At 34.0% G+C, this 11147-nt stretch overlaps 1 protein-coding gene across 2 annotated transcripts; it reads right to left on the bottom strand.

Annotated features, from left to right (window-relative positions):
* Positions 1 to 9048: 9048 nt before the first annotated feature.
* Positions 9049 to 10829, bottom strand: LOC118753830. Of its 2 annotated transcripts, none has more exons than XM_036488701.1 (6): positions 10622 to 10829; positions 10491 to 10571; positions 10314 to 10390; positions 9522 to 9733; positions 9335 to 9445; positions 9049 to 9271 (listed from the first exon to the last, which is right to left on the bottom strand). In XM_036488701.1, exons 1-4 carry the CDS (start codon positions 10737 to 10739, stop codon positions 9578 to 9580), a joined length of 432 nt encoding a protein of 143 aa, XP_036344594.1. In that variant the 5' UTR covers positions 10740 to 10829; the 3' UTR covers positions 9049 to 9271; positions 9335 to 9445; positions 9522 to 9577. The 2 variants fall into 2 exon arrangements, with proteins under 2 accessions (XP_036344594.1, XP_036344595.1); XM_036488702.1 differs by having other exon boundaries at positions 9354 to 9445.
* Between the last annotated feature and the right edge of the window lie 318 nt (positions 10830 to 11147).

Genomic DNA, 11147 nt, shown 5'->3' with positions numbered 1-11147 from the left:
AAATAGCTTAGATCACTTTCTTAACCCTCTAGTAGGCCAATTTTTTTATGAGTTGAAAAATTCAGGAATGGGTGATTTTAGCACGAGAAATCCAAAACTGATGTCCATTTCGATCTGTGACAGTAACTTTTTCCTACAGGGGAGAAAAACCAAGACCGTCTGTAGACGGGCTCGCCGATATACTTACACATATTTTCAGCTTTCTCTTACACAATGTTGACCTACGAACCGGCAATCCCGCCTGCAGACGGTCAAAAATGCAAACTGGGTTTTTATATGTCGGCAAGCCGGTCTGTAGACGGTCTGTCTTCGAAAGCAATTTTCTCCATTTCGGATAGTCACACAATTATGAAACTTATATCAATATACTCTTTATTGCGTTTCAGACTACGGCTAATAAAGCCCTTGGTCAGATATTGTGAAAGGTTGGACGATACCTTAAAAAACTGTTTTCTCACGGGCCACTGTACGAAGCTATGAGTAAAGTAAGGCCCTTTAATAACTTAAAAATTATCTTGGGTTCCTTAGGTTATCAGGTCTCTAGCAATACAAGATTAATTGTTGTCTTTCGCGAAGTCCTTTAAATAAATTTTGAGTTAAATACTGAGGTATATTCATAAACATCACGTTTTATTTTTTACTTTTGTTTAAATACTTAGTATCTGTTATTACTAGTCTATACAATATAATTACTCAGCCATAAGAGTTAGTTTTAGGGAATTTACATGATTCAAATTTCACAGGCGATTAGTTGTACCAAAATTTGAACGAAAGTAGGCAGCCGACCAACTTCATTGAAAGCGATTAGTTGAAAGGCCGTTTACACAGGCGATTGTTGCTTCATGTGAATTCCCTATTAGAGCGATCTGGAGTAGCTACAGAATTGAATTGTATATCAAACCAGCTTACCCGGCGAACTTCGTCCCGCCCAAAATAAATTTGTTTATTGAAATATTTGGTCCAACGTTTTCGCCAGCAATTCACGTTCTCGTTTGGTTTTGTGGTCGACAGAAGGCATATCCTCCATTACCGTCTTAAATAACCTCATGAAAGTGTTATACCGGGAAGAAGTCCTTGCGGCTCGATAGTGAATCGTTATAGTCTAGTTGGTGGCAATTTCCAACCTGGTGAGTATCATTGATCCACATTCTGTTTAGTCAACGTAAAGCAAGGACCGCAAGGTCAAGGTGCAGGAATGGTATTCTCAGCGATTGAAGTCAGAAGTCCAAGCCTTAATTTAAGCCTAAGTGGAATTTTTCTTAATTGCGGTAGGTACTCAAACTTCCCAAAATCAGTTTTTCATGTTCAACAAATAACTATAAGTGACCATCAAGCAAAGGTGCAGGAATTTGCAGGGATAGTAGCCGAGATTTTCTTTCTTTAATCTAAGCCTAAGTGGAAGGTTCTACCACCCTTTTTTTCTTTGCTAGAGCTTCTCAAATATTGCAAAATCGCGATTCTTTGACACTGACCTTGTTTTTCTTAAAATCTGGAGCTGGCCGAAACTTTATGCTTACGTCAAAAATAGCGTTAACATTAGCTGCATCAAATTTGTTTCTGTTTTTGTTGGCGTGTGTAATAACTATTGCTAAATAGCCAATACCCGCATGTTTGCGGCGCCTTCAAACACCTTTCGAACTGTAAAACAATGACTCAATTCTATTTTACGCATATCTGTAATACGGGTATCGAATTTCAAGCAAATCATACCATAAATAAGAATTTTTGGAATAGATCGGTCCCTGGTGCAACCATCAGAAAAAGAGTATCTAATATTTTAATCCTCACAATAAGCTACCTACGTGCCAACTTTCAAGCAAATCGCACCATAAATAAGATTTTTTCCAATAGATCGGTATCTGGTCCACCTATCAGAAAAAGTATCCTATATTTTAACCCAGACAGTACGCTACCTACGTGCCAAATTTCAAGCAAAGCGGACCACATTTTCGAATAGATCGGTCCCTGGCCCACTTAACGGGAAAAATGGATCCTATATGCTAATTTAGGCAAAAGGCTACCTACGTACCAAATGCATTTTTTAGCATAGAAAAATTAAAACTTTGTGCACTCCTTCTAAACGCCTTTCCAAAAAAGCAGCAACCATTCGAATCGGTTATGAAACATATTTAGGAGAAAATTGTTCCCAATTGATTCATGTTCGCAATGAATATCACAATTACCCGAAATTTTCCAAGCTTCACAACGAATTTTCCACCTAAACATTGTCCAAAATCATTAAATCATGCGATAAAATACAAAATTTCGTCGAAAAAAAATCAAATATTTCGAGTTCTTCTGGATTTTTCCGACTTTTCCAGAATTTTCTATTTTACCATTCGAAAGCCATCCCGAAGTAATTGCACAAAAAATTCCATACAAAAAAATCAATTTTCGATTTTTCCAATCTCCCGACTTTCCCGGAAAGTTTCCCCAAAATTTTCTATCGTAAAAACCTTCCCCTGGGAATTGCGAACAACTAAAAGAAAAATTTTGCCAAATCGGCCCAACCGTTCTCAATTGATGAATTACTATACATTTTTCACACCATTTTTATGTATATAGATATACGTATTTAATACATACATACATTCTTGCCACTACTAATCACATGAATAAAAATCTTAAAAACGCATATGTGACTGCAATATTTTTTGTTTAAAATGTTTTAGATCCATCGTACACCACGGACTTTATCGGCCGCCGATTTAGTTGGGCTTGCTAGTCTTTCCATTGCACCACAACTAATTGGTCGGAGCGATTAAGTTGGTGTAGTGTGCGCACCTCCATACATCTTCATGTACATATTTCAAGCGAGCCCTACTATTTAAATAGGCGGACGATAAATTCTGTGGTATGAGGTGGCTCCTATAGCTGCATTATTACATCTATTCCGTGTGTTGCAATATCCACAGAAGCAGCAGTTATGAAGAAAATGATTTAAAAATATTAGACAAATTCTCTACTTATATGTTTGGCTTTCCTTTGTTTTATTTTTCCAACGTCAAAAGCAGGACTTTTCTTTTAAAAAAGTTGGTACAACAAAAGATGGCGGATAAGAAGAAGAAGTGAAACTACCCGGAAAAAAAGAATCTTATAAGCTAATCTAGGCAAATGGCTAACTACGTACCAAATTTTAAGCAAATCGGACCATAACTACGACTTTTTCGAATAGATCGGTCCCTGGTCCACTTCCCGGAAAAAAAAGCATCATATGTGCTAATCTAGGCAAAAGGCTACCTAGGTACCATATTTTAAGCAAATCGTACCATAAATACGATTTTTTAAAATAGATCAGTCCCTGGTCCACTTCCCGAAAAAAAGGATTCTATATGCTAACATAGGCAAAAAGCTACCTACGTACCAAATTTTAAGCAAATCGGACCATAAATACGATTTTTTCGAATAGATCAGTCCCTGGACCACTTCCCGGAAAAAATGGATCATATATGCTAAAAAGCTACTTACGTACCAAATTTTAAGCAAATCGGAACATAATAAGATTTTTTCGAATAGAACGGTCCCTCGTCCACCTACACGAAAAAAGATACGTTTTTTTTAGCCTAAAACATGGTGCTTCGCTGCGCCTTAAATGTATTTTTGTGTTGTAACTCTCCCCCTAAGCTCTTATGGCCTCATTTACAAAATATTTTTAAAGAACTTTATGAAGTTAGATTTAAAAAAAATCGATCTATGAAGCATTGTTTATTTTTTTTTTGAGTTAATATATTTTCGAAGGTAATTAGAAAACATGTAAAGAACCAACTTTCTCTTGGAAATTTAATTTATAATCTTATAACTGGAGTCTACTATCGCACCCTTTCCTCAAACGTGTATTGATTCAATATTCAAATAACGTATATTTATATAATTTGAAAAAATCTCCCTACTATACAAATATGCACGGCAATATTAACTAATATTTTCAAATGTTGTGAGAGGGAGTAACAAAACAAAATTACTTTTAAGGCGCAGCGAAGCACGTAGGGTATTCGCTAGTGTCACATGAAATTAACTGAGCAAAGTACAATGAATAGCTGTTAAACAATGTTTCACGCACCGGCACCATCTACTTTAAATGAAACATACTTATTTTCGTGAGGGATACTCACACACCATATACTTTTCTATTGAAATTTTTCCTGAATTTTCTTAGCTATAAACCTCCAACGAATGCAAAACCGTGGAAATCGGTTCGTGCGTTCTGGAGTTATAGCGTTAGGAAGGAAAACCCTACTTATTTTTATATTAATTTTTATATTAAAGAAGATTAAAGAACTGTCCGCATTACACAATTTTATTTTTCACAAAAACGGTATTCATGAATTTTTTAATTTTTTTTTTATTTGCTTCCGCATATTTTTGACATAACAGCTTTCATTTTATGCCCATATTAAACAAATACAGCCTAAGTTTACCCGGGTCCACGTTTTGGTCTGTATCTCGAGACCCTAGTCATCCAGCTATATGAAAAGTGCTCAATCTTAAAGCATTCATGAACAGCTTTAATTTGATACCAATATTAAACAAATACATCCTAAGGTTACCCGGGTCCACGTTTTGGTCTGTATCTCGAGACCCTCGTCACCCAGCTATATGAAAAGTGCTCAATCTTAAAGCATTCATGAACAGCTTTCATTTGATACCCATATTGAACAAATACACCCAAGGTTACCCAGGTCCACGTATTGGTCTATATCTCGAGACCCTAGTCACCCAGCTATATGAAAAATGCTCATTCTTAAAGCATTCATGAACGGCTTTCATTTGATACCCATATTGAACAAATACACCCAAGGTTACCCAGGTCCACGTTTTGGTCTATATCTCGAGACCCTAGTCACCCCGCTATATGAAAAGTGCTCTATCCTAAAGCATTCATGAACAGCTTTAATTTGATACCCATATTAAACAAATACATCCTAAGGTTACCCGGGTCCACGTTTTGGTCTGTATCTCGAGACCCTAGTCACCCAGCTATATGAAAAGTGCTCAATCTTAAAGCATTCATGAACAGCTTTCATTTGATACCCATATTGAACAAATACACCCAAGGTTACCCAGGTCCACGTTTTGGTCTATATCTCGAGACCCTAGTCACCCAGCTATATGAAAAGTGCTCAATCCTAAAGCATTCATGAACAGCTTTTATTTGATACCCATATTGAACAAATACACCCAAGGTTACCCAGGTCCACGTTTTGGTCTATATCTCGAGACCCTAGTTATTTTTTTTAAATTTTGCTACAAACCTCACGGAGCCCGAGCCCTTTCCAACGAATGCAAAACCGTGGGAATCGGTTCGGCGGTTCTTGAGTTATAAGATTACCAAGGAAATGTAACTTCTTTTTATATATATAGATTTCTCAGTCATACGACTTCGTTAGGGCGATCTGGAGTAGCTACAGAATTGAGTTGTATATCAGATTAAAGTGCAAGCTCTATAGGTTATCCAAAAATTGTCAGATATCAAATCGGTGAAGTAAGCGTTTAAACATTTTATTAACCGATTCTCAACATAATGCTTTACATTCTTACTGATACACTTACAGAATTGAAACTCCTTTTTTGGTTGTAGTTGATTGTACAATCAACTCATTTTAGCTCACCTCAACTCATCTTATATCAACTCAGGCCACTACAGCTCATCTCATTTTAGCTCACCAAACTCACTTCAACTAACCTCAACTCAACTCAACTCACCTCACCTTAACTAAACTTACCCTAGCATACCTCACTTAATATCACATCATATCATTGGATCATTTTACCTTACTTCAGCTTACCTTGAGGTGGCTCAACTCACATCAATACAATTCACTTCACCTCTTGTCACATCACATTAACCCAACGCGCCTCAACTGACTTAATTTTATCTCACCACAAACCAACTTCCTCAACTGCACCCATATCATTTCACCTCAACCCAATTTACCTCTATTCACTTCATATTACCTCATCTCAAATCACCTTAACCCACCTCCCATAATCTTGCCTCACCGTAGCTCACCTAGCTCATTTCACTACATCTTAAGTCACCTCAGCTCACCTTAACTCAGCTAAACTCACCCACCTCAACTCGGCTTAAATCACCTCAACCCACTTAAACTACCATCTACTCAATACACCTTAACTCACCTCACCCAACTCTATCTTCCCTCTATTTACCTTAACTCAATTCAGTTCACTTCACCTCAACTCACCAAAACTAAATTTAACCTAACTCACCTCACCTCATCTACACTCACACCAACTAGCCCCAATCCAATTAACTCAACTGATTTCACCTCAACTCAACTCAGCTCAACTGATGTATCTAATTAAATTTGTAAGTATTTCTTTACTTTCACCCGAATTTCGGGGGTATTACTAGTAAATCGTAAATTTTGTTTCACACGAACTACAATATTGAACAGCTAAATATATGTATTTTAATTTGTGCCAAATAAACACCGATATAGTTAAATGGTCAATCACATATAAAGGGGATTCACAAGACGTATTAAGCGTCGTAATGTGTTTAAGTCTTAAAATTTTTAAACGTAAAATAACGGCTAAAAAATATTTTTAAACTAGTAGGAAATATATTATTGGCTCTTATTACACCCAACGAATCTTTCAAAACGCTTTTAACCGTTACTTTAAATTTAACAATTTTAAGACTTTAAATATACAGTAAATTACACATCGAAATTTGTAAATCCATTGTTCAAATTGTGTCAGAAACAATCGCATCCGATATAGAAAACTGTAATAGTACTGGCTAGTTACAATGTGAAATAATCAGATGGCATAAATACACTAAAGATTTTAAAAATATATTCACTAAAATTGCATTAACCTAAATTTTAAGTTTTTGCGAAGTGGTTGTCGAATTTAATTAAAAATTTAAACATTTTTAAGATAAGATATGAATCTATATATATAAAGCGCTAAGGCTTTTTTGTTCCGCATAAAAGATCTGCAACGTTCGTTCGATTTTCAAAAATGGGGTGTCAAACTAAAGCGCTTGGCCTATAGATGTGCAAACTGGTTTTATTTTTTCGAAAAGAGTTGCCCCTGTTGAATTAAATCAAATTATTAATTAAAATCAAATTTTTCTGAAACGTCACAAAATAATTTGATAAGTTATTTTGCTCATAAACAAAACGAAATCGATTCATATAGTTTGTTGAGCATCTTTGATGGGAAATATTGCGCCTAAAAATATGCTCTACATACGCTACAGCGGAAATAGACAACGCGCCATTTCTTTAAATGAAATTAATTTGTGCTCGGATGTACCCAGCCAGCAAAGAAACGTAAATTTTGCCGACAGTGCAGTTTAGTTCAATTTTGCACATCCGAAAACGAATAGAAAAACTTCTACTGTTATCATCAATTTTCGTATCTGGAAAACGTTCGAAACGTTCGAAAAAGATGATGTCATTTGAAAGCAATAATTGCAACTTATTTGCTCAGGCTAAACATTTGAAAGCATGTATGCGTAGTTGGCAGTGGCTGAGCGTGTAGATGAGTTTGCCGCTATTTGTTAGCTTCCAGGAGGTGCCGAATTCCGTCAGGCGCTTCCTAATTATATTTTATTTCTTTTGAATCGTGAAAAATTATTTGTGAAGTGCAGTAGGAAAGCGTATTGAACGAAAAATTCAATCAGACAAATTTCAGAAGAAACAGCCGAAAACGTATTCGTTTCACATACTGTTGTTTGTACATACGTTTCTGCCGCACACGTTAGTGGGAAAACGGATCGTCAAAGTATCCGGAAATGGAATCAGTAAACGGACAAAAATTCGCACTTCATCCACTTTTTTGTCCTTTCCCGAATCGGTTTTCGGATTTTTGCTGGCTGGGTATGTACATACATATATGCATGTGTATATGTTGAAAGAGAAAATAAATAAAAAGCCTGGTAAAATACAATACCCTGCAAGAAACATACTGGTAAAACTACTTGTAATTTTACCTGGAGCCGTGACTGAAAGTTTCCGTAAATCCTTCAGTAACATTGTTAAGAGCTTTGGGACGTTTTTGACCGTTTCCTTCCATTTCATACTTATTTGTGTGTTTGTACATACTGCTCTTACTCATAGGTTATGAGCATGGCCAACTGTATAGCCGCACCGCTCATTCACGTCATCAATACTCGTTGATTTTCTAGTCATTTGGCGAGGAGATTTTTAAGAAATTTACTATCGTATTGACAGTAATGTTACGAGAAAATGTCTGACCAAAAGAGAGTAAAACTCCAAGTCATTTAAAAACCATTTTTACCGACGGTTTACAGTAAAATAATTAGACAAATTTCAATGTAGTTTACTTAACATAAACCAATAAAAACCAATTTATTTAAAAATAAATATGCATTTATTTTTCATTTGAGTATACATACGTATATCAAGATCATTGTCATTTTTATATCTATGATATAGAATACACTTGTCCGTATCTACAAATATACTACTATTTAATTGCTTTAATTTTATACTATTAGTTATTTTAATTCATAAAAAATTTAATATTGGCTTTAAGGTTTTCTTACATTATTTCTAAGTTAAATTATTGCTTTTAGGTATACAATATTATTTACTTTATTTAATTAGAGAATTTAGGATTTATTATAAGTTTTTGTACTTCTTTATAAGTTAAGTTATTGTTTTTAGGTATACAATATTTTTTTGCTTTAGTTAATTAGAGTATTTAAGACTTATTATTAGTTTTTGTACTTCTTTATAATTAAATTATTTTTTTAGGTATACAATATTTTTTTGCTTTAGTTAAGTAGAGAATTTACGATTTATTATTAGATTTCCTACGTTTTTTATAAGTTATATTATTGCTTTTAATTTCTTACTATACCATAATTAAATTAATTAATTATAAATTATTGCTTTTAGTTTCTTATTATACAATATACAAATATACAATATTATTTGATACGCATTTTATTTATTATATTATTATTAATAGTTTATATTATATTTATTTATAACTACAGATAAGGTATTATACTAAGAGATCACATTTTATTTGTACTAATATGTTCATATTATATTTGAGATCACATTTAGTTTGTACTATTATTTATATTAGTTTGGTAGTCTCTTGATTAAGGTGTAAAACTAAACTTATTTGTCTAAAGCTAAGCTTATTTATAAAGGCATATTCCGTTTGTTAGATGAATAGCGTTTCTGCTTTTACCTATTATGGCTGTATTCGACGCTCTTTCGTACTTCCTTTTCAAACTCTATACGGCCCTGGAGTTTGAAAATATCTGAAAAAAAATAATTAAAAACATAACCAAAAATTCAGAAAATAAGTGAATAATATAAAAAACCAAACAGAGCCACGCTAACTATTTTCAACTTAGATAGCGATTTTCTGCCGCATCGACCATCACCGCTTCAATATCTCCTGAAGAGCCTTTTATGGTGAAAAGATATGATATCTGCAAAGAGATTTGTGATGATTAATAAATAAACATATGAACCGAAATAAAACTGGAAAATATAATATCTACTCACCATTCCGTCTTCGTAATTTTTTTCTATTAGCTTTTCCTCCAAATCAAAACCAGCATCTAAAGATTGCATTGGCATAAGAACGGCCAGTTCTGTGTGGAGATCTTCGCAGTTTCTCCGGATATGCGGCAAACACTCTGATGTACTTTTTTAATTAGCACTCTCGACTCACGCACGACTTTATGGTGAGCCATCACATCAGTTTTGTCAAGCATCTGAAATATATATGCAGTCAAAATTATGCAATGTGTTTTAAAAATATTCAAAGGTAAATACAACCCATGTCAAAATTATAAGGCGCATTTTGACAAGTTTTAACGAATCTATATACTTTATTCTCTAAAAAACCGTAAGAATTTCAAGGTTTTTAATTTGATTCCTTCGAAAAATTTTGAGTATGCAGTTTTGAGGCCCATTTAATTGAAGTAAAATAAAAGGTAAGTTTGAAGTAGCTGGGACTTACTGCTGATTTTTAGATTTTTTGTTTAAGGTTTTGCCCATTTTCTTCTATGCGGAATATGTGCGCTGATTTTTTTTATATGGACGAAATTACGCAACATCTTTAAAAAATTGCCAAAAATCAATAGTAAGTTATAGGTACATAAAACTTGCACCTTAAGGCACTTAAATTAAATGGGCTAAAAAACTGAATACATACTCAAAATCTTTCTAAGGAATCTAGTTAATAAACTTAATTCAGATTTATGTAGTTTTTTTAATGCTTCTGGTTTAGAAAGTCAAGTATTATAAGAATAACACAGGCCAACATCAGTGTCGCGCTGTGTAGTCACTTACTTTTCCTTCCAAGCTATCCAACCGGGTCTCCAAATTTGTTTGCTTTTGTAATATAATTTCCAACATGTCCATTACATCTGTAAAATAAAAGAATTTGTAGCTACCCCCATATACATACATAAATGTGCAATCATGTGTAAAATTTTTAGACCAATTAAATAAAGTGCTTTATATTACCTTTGTTTGTTGCTGAAATTTCGGCAACAACTGGTGTTTCAGTTGCTCCAAACACACTCTGGCTGTGACAAGATGTTAATACTAAAAAATATCTGGTTATTATAAGATTATTTTCTATTTCAATTGCTTACTTTGATTTGAAGAACAGGCGTTGAAGTCTAGGGAAAGTTGAAGCCTTTTCCTTTTTCTGTCCTTAGGGGTGGATGTGGCCGGGGGTGTCCAATTGAAAATATCGGCTTCCTCACTCATATTTCTCCAGAATTCGTGGCATGGTTAAAACAAAGAAAAAGAAAATGTGTTATTAATGGGAACAAGTAAATTTTGCTAATGTATAGTAGAATAAACTTGTATAACTACTGTGAAAGAGGTGATGTAATATTGGAATTAAAAGAAAATTATTTTCATAAGGTATGCAAAATTATTTGTATTTGATATTTTTTTTTGGAAACCGTATTATTTCATCACTTAACCCGCTTGCAAGCAAAATACTAAGTCCAGAAAAGGATTCAAGAGGCTCAATAAAGTAATTACTTATTTCTTTAAATTTGTATCCGACCACTACCTCCTCTTCTGATTCTATGCACATATCTATGACTTTGAAAGGTCCCGTATCTTCACTAAAACAAAACGAATTTTTCTCTTTTATATGATTAATGA

The sequence above is a fragment of the Rhagoletis pomonella genome, unplaced genomic scaffold, assembly GCF_013731165.1.
Source record: "Rhagoletis pomonella isolate Grant_MI unplaced genomic scaffold, Rhpom_1.0 Rhpom_scaffold_02911, whole genome shotgun sequence".
Taxonomy (NCBI): domain Eukaryota; kingdom Metazoa; phylum Arthropoda; class Insecta; order Diptera; family Tephritidae; genus Rhagoletis; species Rhagoletis pomonella.
Note: the sequence above shows the minus strand (reverse complement) of the source record. Positions and strands in the feature narration are given on the sequence as shown.